Source organism: Podarcis bocagei, assembly GCF_964188305.1.
Source record: "Podarcis bocagei genome assembly, chromosome: 3".
In the NCBI taxonomy this organism is placed as follows: Eukaryota; Metazoa; Chordata; class Lepidosauria; order Squamata; family Lacertidae; genus Podarcis; species Podarcis bocagei.
In genome coordinates, this window is record NC_138127.1 from 56,162,865 (window position 1) to 56,180,927 (window position 18,063).

At 42.7% G+C, this 18,063-nt stretch overlaps 2 protein-coding genes and 1 long non-coding RNA gene across 4 annotated transcripts in view; 1 reads left to right on the top strand and 2 right to left on the bottom strand.

Annotated features, from left to right (window-relative positions):
* Nucleotides 1-18,063, top strand: part of PNLDC1 (PARN like ribonuclease domain containing exonuclease 1) — a 52,761-nt gene that overhangs the window by 34,006 nt on the left and 692 nt on the right. Inside the window, exon 20 of one of the 2 annotated variants that reach the window (XR_014006275.1) lies at nucleotides 10,641-10,706. The gene's annotated coding sequence lies outside the window, so the exon portion shown is untranslated. Of the gene's footprint in view, nucleotides 1-10,640; nucleotides 11,540-18,063 lie in introns of those variants that run through there. The other variant, XR_014006276.1, reaches the window with a different exon arrangement.
* LOC308583538 (mas-related G-protein coupled receptor member A8-like) lies at nucleotides 469-6,776 on the bottom strand. Its single transcript, XM_081187561.1, has 2 exons — nucleotides 6,636-6,776; nucleotides 469-1,570 (listed from the first exon to the last, which is right to left on the bottom strand). The coding sequence occupies exon 2, from the start codon at nucleotides 1,555-1,557 to the stop codon at nucleotides 586-588; it is 972 nt and encodes a 323-aa protein (XP_081043687.1). The 5' UTR covers nucleotides 1,558-1,570; nucleotides 6,636-6,776; the 3' UTR covers nucleotides 469-585.
* Nucleotides 10,478-12,438, bottom strand: LOC308583547. The gene is made up of 2 exons (XR_014006281.1): nucleotides 12,367-12,438; nucleotides 10,478-11,556 (listed from the first exon to the last, which is right to left on the bottom strand). It is a non-coding gene; the product is annotated as an uncharacterized lncRNA (long non-coding RNA).

Here is an 18,063-nt window from a genome sequence, read left to right on the forward strand (position 1 = left end):
ACCAAGGTTCCACTATACATGCAAATGTGTGTATAGATACAGGAGCAGAACTGATCATAGCATGGCAATGGAAGTGTTACGGTGAGCACCTGTACTTAAGATCTTATCCCTGCAGCAGTGATAACACCAAGAGGTCTCTTTCTTTCCTCTGGGCTTCCAGACTCCTCACTTTCAGCCTCTGTTGCCACTCCTAACATCTTTTTTGTATTGATTGCTTGCCCTTCTCAACTGTCTGATCGTCTTGTCCACACTTTTGCTCTCCCTTGAGGACCTTTACTAAATGACCACATTGAGAAATGGTGATCACTGTCAGTCTTTGGTGTCTCAGTCACCTTTGCCCTCTAGTTTTGACTATAGTCCTCTATTTTCAGGCCACCTGCTGCCTCTGCCTAGTTGGCCATCCAAAGGAGAAAGTAGCCCTAGTGCCACACCTAGGTGGGTGTATTAGAATCAATGTAAAGAACAACCTTAAAGTATTTGAAATAAATTTATTCTGAAACTTGGAAGGAATGTCGTTTTTTCTCCATAAAACATGTACATTTTATTTTTATTTTTTTTAAATTACTTCTGAGGCCAAGGATATTGTCATGCCTGCTCCTGGTCCGCTGCTGTTGGCTCTGATGTGTCTTCAGTATCCTTTAAAGCCCTATCAAGAAACATACAGAAGGGTTCAAAGCCTTTCTGCCCCTTCCAGCTTCCAACAATGAGGAATACAAAAGGAATGCTGCTGCAGGTACAAGTATCCAGTAACAAAGCAGTGGTCGTCAACAGATACCAGTTCATTGATTCCACCCAATATGAAATTGCATGAAGTACTCTAGTTGGGACACTGAGAATCAGAATCAGAATAGCTATGACTACAATGGTGATGTCAAGTCTTGCTAGAGGCTTTTGCTGTGGTCTTCGACTTCTGATCCAAATGGCCAAAGTGAAGAAGAACAAGCTGGGGGAAAAAACGATGGCTTCCATGATGACTTCCACTATATTTGCAGTTGTACAGATGGCAGTGTTAACATTAACGGTTTCATATCTTGGATAGCAGGAAAAATATGCCATAAGTGACTCCAGGCCAGAAACCATCCACAAAATCGCACACATTGAGACAGAGAAATCTTTGAACCGGTGATATTGCCACCAGACTGGGAAATAGACAGTGAGAAACCTTTCAGCGGTGAGAGCTGTGAAGATATATAAGGTGGTATCATATGCAAAAATATGAAGCATCTCCATTACACGTTGGACTACTGTAGGGGTTTTCATGTCTCCGAGAAAAAAAGCAGCCACTTCAAGGTTGCACAAGATTATAATAAGATTTGCAAAGGTCACATTTAAAAAATATGGGCCTAACTTTGGCTTGTTGATCTTGCAGCAGTAAAGGTACAAGACAATTGCATTAGCTATTAATCCACCAATGCAGATGGGAACAGATGCAATCAGCATATTTAAGCTGAAATAGTATGAAGCCTCCATGTATTTGACCATTTTCTTGGGTGCACCAGCAGTGTGGGAAGACAAGGTGTTTGCTTTTGCCATCATGACATTATCAATGTATTCCATTTTTCTTCTCAACCTATAGAAATCACATATAATTTGTAATTATTAAGGTATTGAGTTTTTCAGTATTCCACTTCCCAAAATCTGGCAGAGAATTGCCAGTTTTGAATTTATTTATGCTCTCCCTTGTTTGGCTGCTTGTAATAGGCAGATATCAGAATTCATCCCCCACCCCCCATGAGGAATGGTTGCAGCGTTCAGGACTTTTTAGTTTAGCAAAAATATGAGTAAGGAGTGACTTAAGTGACTCAGTTAATATAATTGGGGGAGCATTTTTTTCAAGCAAAATCTTAGAAAATTCAGAGATGAATGCATATGAATGCTTAGTTTAAGTGGGACAAAGCACTATCCTATGGTAGAATACTCAAAGTAAGAATTTGAAAATAGCTGTTGCTGTTGCTGATACTGATTCCGCCTTCCCTTGTCAGAGACATGGCTCCTTCTTGCCTCCCTCCGTCCCCGGCAGCCGCCCCCTTCCCTGATCGGGAGAGCCATGCTAAGTCCGCCTCCTCTCTTTCATTAGCATCATGCAGACCTCTCCCCTGATGATCTCTCCCAGCAGCTCCATATAGATGTTAAAAAGCATGGGGAAGAGGATGGAACCCTGAGGGACCCCACAAGTGAGAGCCCAGGGGTCTGAACACTCATCCCCCATCACCACTTTCTGGATACGGCCCAGGAGAAAGGAGCAGAACCACTGTATAACAGTGCTCTCAGCTTCACTAGATGGTGCAGAAGGATGTTATGGTCGATGGTATCAAAGGCTGCTGAGAGATCCAGCAGAACTAGGAAACAGCTTTCACCTTTGTCCCTAGCCCACCGGAGATCATCAACCAGCGTGACCAAGGCAGTTTCAGTCCCATGATGAGGTCTGAATCCCGATTGGAAGGGATCCAAATGGTCTGCATCCTTCAGGCGTGCTTGGAGTTGTTCAGCAACCACCCGCCCAATCACCTTGCCCAAAAATGGAAGATTTGAGACTGGGCGATAGTTGGCCATATTAGCCGGGTCTAAAGATGTTTTTTTAAGAAGCGGTTTAATAACCGCCTCTTTTAGCATGGCTGGGAAGGCTCCCTCACAGAGGGAAGCATTCACCACCCCACAGAGCCCATCGCCCAGCCCTTCCCAGCTCGCTTTTATTAGCCACGATGGGCAAGGATCATGGAGACAGGTGGTCGGTTTCACTTGTTGGGATACTGCCAGGGAGACAAAGTCCATCATGGCCCCCAAGCTGGCTGCCAGACAGTCCATCGATCTCCCGTTGTCATGCAGTATCAGCAATTAGTGACATGAGTTTCCAGAAATAGCTTGCCACATTCCAGAGCTCATGCACACTCTATCAGCAGATAATTCACAGCAGAAGTTGCACGCAGGAGAGCATTATTTACAAGTTTTATTCAGCGTTGAACAAAACAAAGAAAAACATGACTGCCTGCATCAGTGTCTCCAGACACAGAGAGAAAACGAAAGCAATAGAAAACATAAATATCCTGTGAACAGGAAATACGCAGACTCTGTGACTCTCAAAGCCTGCTCCCTTTTAAGGTGGAACGGAAATATCCTAACATCACTTGCCTAAGCAGCATGTTCACATCCTCAGAGGTAACAGATTGGAACTGATTCCATGCAACTTGACTAGACAGGACTCTAGCACTTCCCCACTCCGGCCCTGCTCCCATGGTGGAGTCTACCTCTTTCCGAAACTGAGAGACTTTATCTGCAAGAAACTTTGCAAAATCATTGCAGGAGACATTGGGGTCTTTTCTAGGCCCCGATGGCAAAGGTGGTTCTGTTAAATTGCGAACCACCTGAAAGAGTCTCCTGCTGCTACTTTGCTACTTTCTGCATATGCAATAGAGGTGGTAAAGAAAGTCCTCTACGCCATTGTTATTGCCACTTGGTAGGCTCAACATTGAGCTCTAACCTGTTTCCGGTCCAATTCAGAATGAGGGGGGGGGGATTTTAGACCGCGTAAGCCTGCAGGAGAGAGTGAAGAAAGTCAAATTACCACCGCTTTGAACCTGGAAACGGGCTGCTAGTAAGATGGAAGTTTTGGATATGCTCATTGAATAGATCGTTTGTTGACAGTAAGTTAAAGAAGAGAAATACATTGTTTCCATTGTCTCCTTCTGCGTTTAAAAAGGAGTAAAAGTAATTGAAAATTGAAACTAACTTTATTGCTTGAACTGTGCTTAAAAGGATTGATACAAATAGAAATTGTTTCCCCCTAGAGGAAGCCTTTGAAATTGTTACATGAGCTGAGCTGGGGGAATTTCCAGCTGCAAGATAAGACTGTGAGAATCTGGGATTGACCTTGGACCGTTAAGAATGTTGACAGAAGAAGCCTTAGTGGTTGCATTATGTAAGATTAATGACTCACTGGAACAGCTCCATAAGAAGACGGATGTGATGATTATAAAAATTGATAACTTGGAACAAAAAGTGACTAATTTGGGACAAAAAGTGAATATTAATACAGAAACTATTCAGGAATCGATACAGGGATCTACTTTGACATGGCAAATTGAGGAGAAGGCGGGGGAGAAAGTTGTTGTTGTGGAACCTAAAGTAGCACAAGTGGAGAGGGAGTGCGCCCCAGCCTCACAGATGCAATTTGATGACTATAAGTTGATGCCTTTTATGACTGAATTTAGAGAAAGTCAGACTTTGAGGATTGGAGCCCCGCTTGGACTGGAGAAGGAAAGTTGGATAGATCCCTTCACGCAGGGATTTATTGACCTTTGGGACCTGGACTTGGGTCAGGAGGAGACTGGAGTTGTGGGGACCGCCAGACTTGGAGGAACTTTGAAATATGACTGGAAATATCTTTTGAATTTTAGTTTTAACTATGGAGATTTGGCTGACTTGTCGAGAAGGAATAAAAACATTGCTAGGTGGGAATTTCCCCGAGATCTACTTTTCAGCATCAAAGGAAGGAAAATAAGAACAAGATCAGGAGAAGACAAAGCAAAGTGCATGTATAAATATGAAGAAGACCTGCAGAAGGGACTTGGAAAAGAGTTAAGAGCCTTGGACAGAAGATCACCAGGTTGATGGACTATATGGAATTGACGGAAATGACTGGCAGAATCCGAGACCAGGGAGAAGAGATGGTGGAAGAATATTGGAAAAAGTTTAAAATCTATATATGGAAATAATGTAAAATTAATGAGTGTTAGAAAAATGTTGGAAGGGAATTATACGGCTTTAGTAGAAATGTTTTAAGGAATTAAGCATAAATAAGTATTATAGTATTAATGGAAAATAAGGTTAAAATATGTTAAGATAATCATATGACAGAAAATAGAGAAAGATGGAAAGGATTTGCTGAAATAATAGAAATGGAATACAAAAAGGGAGGTGAGAGGAGGTTGATGAAACAAGGGAATGAAAGAGAGGATATTGAGATGGTATGATGTGTGTTTTTTGAATTGTTTTTGCTTTCGTTTTGTTTAATGTGTTAATATTGTGTTGTGTATTGTTTATATATTGTACTGTATTGTTTTTTCTTTTTCTTTTTCTTCTTTTTTCTTCTTTCTTTTCTTTTCTCCTTTTTGTAAGGTTTAAAAGTAATAAATATTATTTAAAAAAACAAAACAGAATGAGTTTTCCGCCACCGGTGCTCTACCCATCTCAGCAATTGTTTCATCGCCCTCAGCTCCAGGGAAAACCACGGGGCTGTCTGGGCTCCATGTAATCGGAGAGGGCGCTTCAGAGCCAAACAGTCAATAGCCCTGGTTAACTCCGCATTCCAGCGGACCACCAGGGAATCAGCTGAAAGGCCATCAACATGGGATAAAACATACCCTACACGCTCTGGAAACCATTTGAGTCCATTAAGTGGCGGGGGCGGACCATCTGAATTGGTCACACCTCCCTGCAGAGGGGAAGGGTCGTGGAGAAGTCCAGATGCACCAGGAAGTGATCTGACCATGGCACTTCTTTAGTTTTGCTTTTACTTAGTGTCAGATCACTAACATCCATAGAGGTGAACACCAGGTCCAAGGCATGTCCGCGGTTATGAGTTGGGCCAGACTTATTCAGGGACAGCCCCATGGAAGCCATGCTTTCCATGAAGTCCCGAGCAGCCCCTTGTAAGGTTGTGTCAGCATGGGTGTTAAAATCCCCTAGGACAGCCAAACTAGGTGTCTCCAGGAGAACATCCGCCACGACCTGAAGCAAGTGTGGGCCCCGCTCCCTGATGCTAGGCCTTTTCCCATCCGGCCTAGGGATGGGACACTTGCTTCCTCCACACTCACAGCAGCCGCAGTAAGGCATTTTAAGGTACAGTGGTACCTCGGGTTACATACGCTTCAGGTTACATACCCTTCAGGTTACAGACTCCGCTAACCCAGTAATATTACCTCAGGTTAAGAACTTTGTTTCAGGATGAGAACAGAAATCATGCTCCGGCGGCGCAGTGGCAGCAGGAGGCCCCATTAGCTAAAGTGGTGCTTCAGGTTAAGAACAGTTTCAGGTTAAGTACGGACCTCCGGAATGAATTAAATACTTAACATGAGGTACCACTGTATATGTATTTTAAGATTAGCAACTGCTGACTTCAACGAAATGCTGAGCAGTTGCAAAAACAAGCTAACTCCACTTGGAGGCCTTTCATATATTGCCTGAGCAAAATGGATTCCAACAAAAATGCAGTTTAATAGGTCAATAATAAAAGTTTCGCCTTCACCCCTTCTCACTCGTTAGCAGCAACTAGAATTTTAATTTTAATATTTTTGTTATGGGGAAAATAAAGTTTCAGTAGCATAATAGAACATAATCTCGTAACTTTTCCTTCAGGTTTTTTTTTTTTTTTTGGCGATAACAGATATAAGATTTTCTGCCTTTTCTCATTGCCCCTCTGCCATTCCTACCCATCACAAAAGTACAAAGGCTAGGTATATATTATTTATGCAGTAAACTGCTTAAAGATCTGATCGCTGATTGGGTTCTCTTTGGAGAAATAGACCATATACAGTCAGAATTAATTCTGCAGGTTCCTACAAGGCCTGCTAAACAGCTAAACAGATAGATGATGAGGGGAACTAGCAGCAATGTGGGTGTTTAAAAATCAAACTCACGTAAGCAGTAGCAAGACAGAAGAGTCAGTACTAATGTGATTGTACTCCAATTTTCATTTCAAACTTCTTTGACCATGCTTCTGCATAATATGACCAGTTCCACTCCTATGAAGTGTGACTTATGTAACAAACTGAATACTAGAATCTCATGACCTCACAACTACTGTCAGGTGCGATATCACCTTGTACCTATATACATATAGCTTCAAATGAAGGGAAGGAGACTGCTTTGATTTCCCTGGTAGATGACGTGTACCTGGAGAGAGAGTATTTATTTATTTATTTATTTATCGAATTTATATAGCACCCTATACCTGGAGGTCTCAGGGCAGTTTGCAGAACAGAGTTACCCCTTTTCATAGGCACCAATTCCTAGGATCCAAGGCAGTTTGAGCCCCCCAAATGTGTATTTTGAGGGGGCCGGGGTGTTTGGCCCCACCCTGGCTCCTCACCACATTTCATAATGTCACACCAGCCACACACACCCCATCCACTGGAGAAGCCAGCGCCTCTGCCTCATTTGTTATCTCAGTCCTCTGGAGATCTTTTCATATCATCAGTCATCGTAAGCTCTTCAACAGTCTGGACTGGTTCCGTTCCTGAATGGTGGAGAGATACCAGAAAGTGGGTCTGGAGCCACTCCTTGCATGGCATGGTTTCTAAAAAAGTTTTGAAGGCTTCCATTTCCACCAAGGGAAAGGAAACAACTTTCTTACGGTCCACATATTGCACATGGAAATTCTCTAACTGCTCAGCCACAGCAGAAGGCAGGCGAACGATGCATCGTGGAGCATTTGTCCTTAGCCCTAGCTCAGAGACCTAGTCAGGGTTACAAGCCCTGCCCAACTAAAAAGGCCACAATATTCTTTAAATTAAGGTCCAAAAGCCTGGGAGTGGGGGGGGGGGGAGTCTTTGCCTGGCACCTAGAACTAGATAAGAATGGTTTGAGGTGTGCTTTCCCAGGCAGAGCATTTCCCATGCAGGGACCATCACTGAAAAAGGCCTGATATCTTCTTGCCACCTTCCAAACCTCCCATGGAAGGGGCATATGAGGAAGGGCTGCGTATAATGAGCTCTGGGAGCCTCTGGCAAGATCTTGGACAGCTTTGTGAAATCTTGTGAGAACTTCCAGGGCCTGCAAGAGAGTCTCCCAGAGCATGGTAAGCAAGGTTGAGAGCTTAAAAGCTCTCTCTGTGCCTGGTTTTCCCACCACAGAAGGAGCTTTTAAGTTCTCCACCTTGCTAACCAGATTCTGGGAAGCCTTCCTACAGGCTCTGGGGAGAACTCTCTCTCTCTCTATATATATATATGTGTGTGTGTGTGTACATTTTTATTTTCAATTACAATTCAATAATAGCCTCATTATAAGAATACCAATTTATAATACAATTATTATTACCAATTGTTCAAATACTGATAATTTAGATAATTTGGCTTGATAATTTGCTTTAATTCTGCATTCAAAATCTTATTAATGTCCATTACATTCTGATCATAATAACAATCCCTTATACAACAACTGCAGTATTAATAACTTCTATTCATGTTGACACATTAAATGATTTATAAAACTGCAAGCGAGGAACTCAAACTATATCCTTGTTCTTCCTGTGTGTGGCAATTGTTCTGTCCATTGTGTTTCTTCCTGTCCTTGTAAGATGTTATGTCTCTCTTCTCCCCCCCCCCCACCCCCGTTCGTTGCTGTTATCTGTCATGCCTTGGACGGAGCTGATATCCCATTGTTGTTCCAGAAATTTCTCCATCGCTCCGTCCCGTGCTTCGTTGGTTTGCAACTTTAACAACAGCTGCAAAAGTCACTCTGTCCCAATAAATAACCTGTTCTCACCATTTTTCCTCTCAGCCTGGGAAGAAGAGTGGTCTGTCGAACTGCAGATGACTCAATAATGAACCTTATCAATTCCTTGGCAGTTTGCAGACTCCTTTCATCCTTCTGTCCAACTGAGGATATATGAGCAATTATACTTCCAATTAAATTAAATTAAATTCCAAGTCCTCTTATAAATAAATTCCAAGTCACTCCATAAATAATAAAGGGTGAGGAAGAGTCAGCTCTATGTTTCCATTGTAAACCTTTTGCAAAATAGAACTTCCCTCCCTTTTTCCTTTTTTTAAATACACACAGTTCCATTTAATGTTATACTCCATATGTATAATCCAGTTTCTTCCATCCTTGCTTGTACAAATATAATTTGAACTAACATTCAGAGGAGGTTGCCAAATCATAAATGTAGAGAACTTTAAATAAAGAAACTATAGGCTCCCCTCCCCACATCTTTTACACCTAATGAAGTCTTATCTCGAGTTCAAACCTTAAAGTCCTTACAATTGGTTTTGTTCCACAGTTTGTGATCTCATCTCTTCTAGCACATTCCTGTACTTTAGTCCAATTAAGTTCTAATGAACAGGAGAACCTCTGCTTCTTAATGGCAGCGTTGGAGGGTTTTCACCAGGCAAAGTGATTTTGCACTCAGCGCCTCCCTGCCCCCGCATTTCATGTCAGAGCAAGAGCCAGGTACTGAGACGAACTGCAAATGAAGCCCATTCCCCCCATCCCCGGGGGGGGGGGGATTTGCAAGGAGAATTACCCTCAATCATCCTTGTTTTTCCTTTGCCAATGATCTCCTGCTGTCGTGGGGTCTGGTTCCATTAAGGCAGAGCGGAACCGGAAGCTGGCTCTGGGGAGATCTTGTGAGATCTCACAAGATCTTGAACGGCACCATGAGATCTCACCAGAACCTTCATGGGGAAGGCAAAGCCTGCTCGGCCCTCCAGCTTCAGAAAGGTTGGGGGTGCTCATGCAGGGATAATTCTGGGGTAGTTTCAACTATATACAATTTTAGTTTTATGTGCAACCCCCAGAACGCAAACCCCCCCCCCCCAATGTTGTGGGCCAACTGTACTGCCTAATATTTTGAAAATCTCTAAGTGGTGTCATGTCTGTCTGTCTGTCTGTCTATCTATCTATCTATCTATCTATCTATCTATCTATCTATCTAATATTAAAACAAAAACACAAACCTATAGCCAGTAAAGCAACAGTAAGAACACAAAAGTCATATAAAAGCAAGCATACAGAAATCCAGAAGTTTCAGGCACATAAAACAAATTGCATGAGTTGGGGAAAATATGTACATGCAGATGTTTATATGAACAGATCTGGCGGCAGCATGGTTAGCCTATGGGAGATACCATAGTGAGCTCTTGCACTTCAAAATGTTCCGTTCAGCAGTTGACAACACCAGGCTACTTCTCTAGCATTTGCTTCAAAGGTTTTTTTCAGAGATGTATGTACTGGATGCTGTTCTCAGTTATTCCAGATATACTTATATATCCACCAACACACTTCTTTTCTCTGGGCTTCCTGGCTTCTTGCTTTCCTCTTCTATTGCCCATCCACCTCATGAAGCTGTGATAGCTCAGTTGGTAGAGCATGAGACTCTTAATCTCATGGTTATGGGTTCAAGCCCCGCGTTGAACAAAAGATTCTTGCATTGCAGGGCGTGGACTGTATGACCCTCGTGGTCCCTTCCAACTCTACAGTTCTCTGATTCTATCTGACCTCCTTTTCATAGTGGTTGTCTGCTTGCCTTTTTCCGCTGTTCAGTTACCTTGACTGCACTTTTGCTTCCTTTGTAGGATCCCTGCTTATTGACCACACTGAGAAATGTCAAACTCGGTGTTTGGTGGCTCAGTCACCTCCGCCCTCTGATTTTGACTCTCAGACCACCAACTGGCTCTGCATAAGATGCCACCCGGACTGGAGATTGCCCTAGTATAGGGCCTAGATGGGTGCATTAGAAATAATGAACACAACATCAAAACATTCATAATAAATTTATTCTGGAACTTGTGAAAGAATGTCCATGTTTTTCTATAATCATCTGATGCGGGGGTTGGGGGGGTTGGCTTCTGATGCCAGAGATATTTTCAGGCTTGCACCTCATCTGTTTTGGTTGACTCTGGCATGTTTTCTGTATCCTCCAGTGCTCTCTCAAGTAACATATGGAAGGACTTTAAGGCTTCCCACCTCTTCCAGCATCCAACAATAAGGTACACAATAGCAATGGCACTGCAGCAGATTGAATCCAGTAACACAGTAATGATTTTCAGTGTAGCCATATCTACTGAGAGTTTCCAAAATGAAAAAGTAAATGTAGCTCTGGTTGGGACATTAAAGATAAGAATCACTGTTGCTATGGCCACAATGGTAATGTCAAGTCTTTCTCGAGGCTTTTGCTGTGATCTTAGGGTTCTGATCCAAATGGCCAAAGAGAAAAACAACACGCTGGATGGGACAAGAACCACCTCAGTTATTAAGGATATTATAGTTGAAGTTCCACATTGAGATTCAAATTCCTTAGTGGTTATGAAGAATTTTGGGAAGCAGAAAAAAAAGTACAGAAGTGACAGATTGCAAGACAACATCCATAAAATCACACACAGTATGACTGAGAAATACTCAGACCGGTGATGTTGCCACCAGACTGGGAAATAGACAGTGATGTACCTTTCAGCAATGAGAGCTGTAAAGATGTATAAATTGGTGTCATAGGCACATATATAGAGCATCTGGATTAGACGTTGAATTGGAGAAACTAGACGTACATTTATAGAATATAAAAAAGCAACTTCAGCACTGCAGAAGCTTGTCAGAAGATTTGCAATAGTAAGATTTATAAAATAGGGGGTTAAGTTAGTGTGTTTGATCTTGTAGCAGAAAAGCCAAAAGACAATTACATTCGCTATGAATGCAAAGATGCTGACTGGAATAGTTGCAATAAAAATTGTTCCAAGCTCCTTGGAAAGTCTGAAGGGTTTCTTGGTTACACCAGCAGAGCTGGAAGACGATATGCTTTCTTCTGGTATCACATTATCAATATAAGCTATTACTCCTTTCAACCTGTCAAAATCAAACATAACTTACAGTTACTATTAAGGTACCTAGATTTTGTAATAGCCATAGGAAAACTTCAAATGATCACCTCTCAGGCAAGGATGTTCTTGTTATTAGATTCTACTCCCACAATTTTTGGCAACTGGAGGGAATTAAGTGAATGGGATAAGGATCTTACCAGTAACTGGCTGGTGGGCATAGATGTCTAGGGACCTGTAGGTCAAGAGGAGGCTTTCCCTCTGAATTTCTTTGCTCCCTTTGCCAGACTTGGGCTGAGTAATACTCAAGCAAATGAGAATAAGAAGTCAATGCTTTTGGAGAGAGTAAAACAAAGAGTCTTGTTGCGCCTTAAAGATTTATATTGTGGCATAATTTAGATTTGATGAAGTCAACTCTAGACCATGAGAGTTTCTGCTATGATAAACCTGTTAGTTTTTAAGGCAGCACAAGACTCTTTATTATTTTTGCTGTAACAGCCTCTTATGACTAACCCTTTGCCATATTGGGGGAGGGGGAGAAAAATATTCACAGGCAAGTGGCTGTCTGAATTTCTGCCTTTTCTCTCCTCTTCCCCTTTTCATTCCTTTGCAACCATCACAAAATATGAAGGGTGGCCATATACTTTTATGCAGTGATCTGCTTCACAATTTTATCACTGAATGGATGTTGTTGGGAGAAGCAAGTAGAGGTACCCCAAATTATCTCTGGCAAGTTCCTATAAAGCCTGTTAAGCAGACTTGATGAGACTAACATGGATACAGATGTTGAGAATCACACTGACGTAAGCAGCTGCAAAGCAGAAAAGTCAATACTAACATAGTTGCACTCCAATTTTCGTTTCAACCTTCTTTTCTCATACATCTTCCTCTCACAGTAATAGAATTCTGCAAAGATGTGACCAAGTGCCACTATTATGAAGTGTTGCTTGTGTAACAACTGAATACAAGAATTTCATGACCTCATAGTGACTGTCAGCCACAATATGATTAAACTCACATACTTCTCTGTACCTATTTAAATCTGGCTTCAGATCAAGGAAAGAGACTGCTTTGATTACCTTGGTATATGACCTGTACCTGGAGAGATAGGGTAGTGTGACTTGATTTATTATCTCAGTTCTCTTTCTGCCCTGCCATGCTAAATGATCAAGTTCGTTCCAATGCACAAAGGGTATTATGTGGCCCCTGTAGTGGTGCCAATTCCACCGATCAAAGCTGTCAAGTGGCACATGTAAGAAAAAGCGATCTTGTAAGTAAACTGATCCCAAATTAAAATAAAAAAATTCCTTCCAGTAGCACCTTAAAGACCAACTAAGTTAGTTCTTGGTATGAGCTTTCGTGTGCATGCACACTTCTTCAGATACACTGAAACAGAAGTTGCCAGATCCTTCTATATAGTGAGAAGGTGGGGAGGGGTATTACTCAGAAGGGTGGTGGGAATGGGAGATTGGCAGATAGCTGAGATGAGCCTATTGACGACTCTTAACGACTGTAATAGGTCTTACAGGAAAAGGCAAGGGGTGAGAAGGTGAGAAATGGCTTAGTCATGTATAATGAGATAAGAATCCAATGTCTTTGTTCAGACCAGGTCTCTCCATGGTTTTAAGTTTGGTAATGAGTTGCAATTCAGCAGCTTCTCTTTCCAGTCTATTTCTGAAATTCCTTTGTAGTAAAACAGCTACTTTGAGATCTTGTATAGAATGTCCTGGGAGATTGAAGTGTTCTCCTACTGGTTTCTCTGTTTTGTGATTCTTGATGTCAGATTTATGTCCGTTTATTCTTTGGCGTAAGGTTTGGCCTGTTTATCCAATATAGAGAGCTGAAGGACACTGTTGGCATTTGATGGCATACACAATGTTAGACGATGAGCAATTAAATAGTCCCGAGATGGTATGTGTGATGTTGTTGGGGCCAGTAATGGTGTTGTCCGGGTGTATGCGGCAGCAAAGTTGGCATCTGGGTTTGTTGCAGGCTCTGGTGCCAGTGTCCGTGTTAAGTCTGGTTGTAGTATTATTGTGGGTTAGGAGTTGTTTAAGATTGGGTGGCTGTTTGTAGGCAATGAAAGGTCTTCCTCCCAGAGCTTGAGAAAGAGAACTGTCATTGTCCAGGAGAGGTTGTAGATCTCTGATGATGCGTAGTACTGTTTTAACTTGGGAGCTGTATGTGATGACTAGAGGTGTTCTGTTATTTTCTTTTTTGGGTCTGTCTTGCAGCAAGTTCTCTCTGGGTATCAGTCTGGCTCTGTTGATCTGTTGTCTAACTTCATCTGCTGGGTATTTTAGTTCTGAAAAGGTTTGCTGTAGATCTCTTAGGTGAGAGTCTCTGTCTGTAGAATTGGAACAGATGCGGCTGTAATGTAGTGCCTGGCTATATACAATGGACTGTTTGGTATGTTTGGGATGGTAGCTAGAGGCATGTAGATATGTTTGTCGGTCAGTTGGTTTACGGTATAAGGTGGTGTCTATGCGCCCATCCTGTATTTTTATAGTAGTGACCAAAAAATGTATTTCTTGCATAGATTGATTCATTGTAAGGTTGATTGTGGGGTGAAAATCATTAAATTTCTGGTGAAAGGTGTCCAGGGTCTGTTGACCATGTGTCCAGATGATAAAAATATCGTCAATGTATCGCAGGTACAAGAGAGGTTTGAGTGGGTAGGAGTTTAGGAAACGTTGTTCTAAATCTGCCATGAAGATGTTGGCATACTGTGGGGCCATGCGGGTGCCCATTGCTGTGCCGCTGATCTGAAGGAACAGGTCATCACCGAATTTGAAGTTGTTGTGGGTAAGGACAAATTGGCAGAGTTTGGTGGCAAGGTCCGCTGTGGTTTTATCTGAAATGGTGTTCCTTATAGCTTGTAAACCATCGTTGTGTGGGATGTTGGTATACAGAGATTCCACATCCATAGTAGCTAGTATAGTATTGTTGGGAAGATTATTTAAAGATTGTATTTTCCTCAGAAAATCTGTGGTGTCACGTACATAGCTGGGAGCATTGATGGCATATGGTTTCAGAACAGAGTCCATATAACCGGAGACACCCACTGTAATAGTGCCAATACCTGAAATGATGGGGCGTCCTGGATTTCCTGGTTTGTGTATTTTAGGTAGAAGATAGAAAGTTCCTGGTCGAGGTTCTGTTGGTGTGTTGGTGAGGATCTGTTCTTGGATGTGTGGGGGTAGCTCCTTAACAATCTTGTTCAGTTCTTTCTTGTATTCTTGTGTGGGGTCTGAGTCCAATTTTGTGTAAAAGGCGGTATTGGAAAGTTTTCTGTGAGCCTCCTGAATGTAGTCAGTTTTGTTCATGATGACGACAGCTCCACCTTTGTCTGCTTCTTTAATTATAATGTCTGGGTTGTTTCTGAGATTATCTATGGCTCTCCTTTCAGCATGGTTTAGATTTTGTTGTAAGCGATGGTGTTTTCTGGTCACATCTGTTTGGATTCTGTGGCGGAAGCAGTCAATGTACAAGTCCAGTGTGGTATTGCGTCCATCAGGAGGGGTCCATGTGGAGTCCCTTTTTGTGTAACACTTTTTCGGTGGTAGTTGGTGGTCAGTGTTCTGTTGGGAAGCTCATCTCAGCTATCTGCCAATCTCCCATTCCCACCACCCTTCTGAGTAATACCCCTCCCCACCTTCTCACTATATAGAAGGATCTGGCAACTTCTGTTTCAGTGTATCTGAAGAAGTGTGCATGCACACGAAAGCTCATACCAAGAACTAACTTAGTTGGTCTTTAAGGTGCTACTGGAAGGAATTTTTTTATTTTGACTATGGCAGACCAACACGGCTACCTATCTGTAACTGATCCCAAATTATTAAGGGCTATGTATATGTATATATGGGACATGAGTGGCGCTGTGGGTTAAACCACAGAGCCTAGGGCTTGCCGATCAGAAGGTCGGTGGTTCGAATCCCCGCGACGGGGTGAGCTCCCATTGCTTGGTCCCAGCTCCTGCCCACCTAGCAGTTTGAAAGCACATCAAAGTGCAATTAGATAAATAGTTACCGCTCCGGTGGGAAGGTAAACGGCGTTTCCGTGCGCTGCTTTGGTTCGCCAGAAGCGGCTTAGTCATGCTGGCCACATGACCCGGAAGCTGTACGCCGGCTCCCTTGGCCAGTAAAGCGAGATGAGCGCCGCAACCCCAGAGTCATCCACGACTGGACCTAATGGTAAGGGGTCCCTTTACCAGCGTATACCAACAGTAACCTGGACTGGTAGCAAATCGGCAAACAGTGCAGATCTCTGAGCACAGGTGTTATATGCTGACAAGGCCCTTTCCTGTCAGCAATCGTGCTGCAGCATTCTGCACTAGCTGCAGGTTCCAAATCAAGCACACGGGAAGACCCACATACAACACATTGCAGTAATCCAGCCTTGAAGTAACCAATTCAAGAACTACTGTGACAAGGCTTTCCTGGTCCAGTAATAGCTGTCAAACCAGTCACAGCTGGTCAAAGGTACTTCTAGCCACGGAGACTACCTGAGCCTCCAGTGACAGCTGGATCCAGAAGCAGCTCCTTCAGGAGGAGTGCAACCCCATCCAGGGTAGGCAGCTGACCAGTTTTTGAGACACACCCACAGTGTCTCCATCTTGCCAGGATGCAAGCTCCACTTGTTTTTCTCATCCATTTCACCAGTGTGCCCAGCCAAGTGGCTCAGGGATTGCACGGCCCCTCCTGATTCAGATGTTATGGAGAAATAGATCTGAGTGTCATCAGCAGACTGATGGCACCTTGCCCTAAAACTCCTCATGACCATCCCCAACAGCTTCATATAGATATTATATAGCACTGAAGAGAAAATAGTCCCCTGCAGCAGCCCATAACACAGCTGCCAGAGGGTCGAAAGGCCCTCTCTCAATGCTGCCCAATTTCTTTGACCAGCCATGCAGGATGACATATGTTCACTTGCTCCAGATCCAACGCATGCCTGAGACTTTCTACTGTAAATATAAGTATTTTACCTGCATAGTTTTTACTGCTGCTGTAGCTGAGAACCAATTTAAGACTACCAATAAGTAAATCCTATTTTAAGCTTGCTTCCACCATCTGTTGTCTGATTTCTTTGTTAAGTGAGGTAAATGAAAAGGGGGAGCCAGCTTCAATTTTGCTGCTAAGAATGGGACTTTGTTCAACCCACACATGTGGGCGCCTGGAGGGGTAAATTACAATTAATATATTCGTTCCTATCTATTAAAACCCATTCCACAATATACAGCTGAGGGATTGGGCTACAGAATAGTAAGCTGAGACCCAGTGCCATACATATCCCACACTGTCGGAAGTAGGTGATAAATCCCTCAGCTACTCTCCTCCCTCTGCCTCTTCACTGAGGGGGAACACCACCAAACCAAACTTCCCCTCAACCTAGGTAGGGTAATATATTCACTATTTTAACCTTCAGTTTTGTCTGGTCCTTATATTCCCTTGCAATGATATACCCCCGGTTGTGGTCCTAGTATTCTTGGAAAGAAGGGTTCCTGAATTGCATACAGGGCCGGATTTAGGTTTGATGAGGCCCTAAGCTACTGAAGGGAATGGGGCCCTTTATAGGTCCAGCTGTCCTTTGTCAACAACAAATTGTCACTGTTTTTTGTGTTGAATATATGCTATATGGTAATTTATGGACCTAATAGGCATCTAAAGCTATTTGCACATAACAAAATATGTATTTTATTAAAGTAACTTACATCATAGGAGCCTGCACAACACAAAACACTGTTGCTGTATGTAGGTTTTATTTTATTTGTGTGATTGATATATATATGAAATATACATCCAGTTTTTTCCCCTTTAATTTTTTGGGGGGGACCCCAAGAGAGTGGGGCCCCAAGCCATAACTTGTTTAGCTTATATGTAAATCTGGCACTAACTGCATATCTTAAGCCTGGTCAACTTGACACACAGAGCAAAGCTGTTGTTCAAGGCTAAAATAGTGAATATATTACCCTACCTATTTAACTCCATTCCCTAACTGGGCTGTGGCATTTCGATACCTTTTAGATAGACACAATGCCTATCTAAAAGGCATGGTTACTGCTCAGTCCCAACTGTGTCTATTCAGAAGTCAGTCCTATTGAATTCAATGGGGCTTACCTCCAGGTATGTCGAGTGAGGATTACAGGCCTAGTATTTATTTAGCAAAACAAAGTTGTCTGTATCACCAAGGTTACTCTCCAGTTTTCTTTTCCACCTTGTTTGGTCATACTTCTGCATTTCGTAGAAGCTTAATCCTGCAAAGATATACCTCTTTGGTGATTTGAGGGCCCTGTTACCCCATCTGCAGATGACTTTTCCATGGTCTCTATTAAGTAGTGGGTTGACATAGCAGCCGGCACAGCGATTTCTTCAAGTAGCTCTTTATTAAGACAAGCTGGAATAGAACTGACTGCAACAGCTCAGCCGGCCTGTATTTATAGGCAGCCGGCTGTCAACATTGTAACCACAACAGCCCAGAGTTCCCACCTAAACTAACTGCCGCGGACCTGAGTGAAAACTATCTACAGACCTGA

Coding starts and splice junctions, on each gene's coding strand:
- LOC308583538 (XM_081187561.1), bottom strand. CDS start 1,557: ATGGAATACATTGATAATGTCATGATGGCAAAAGCAAACACCTTGTCT.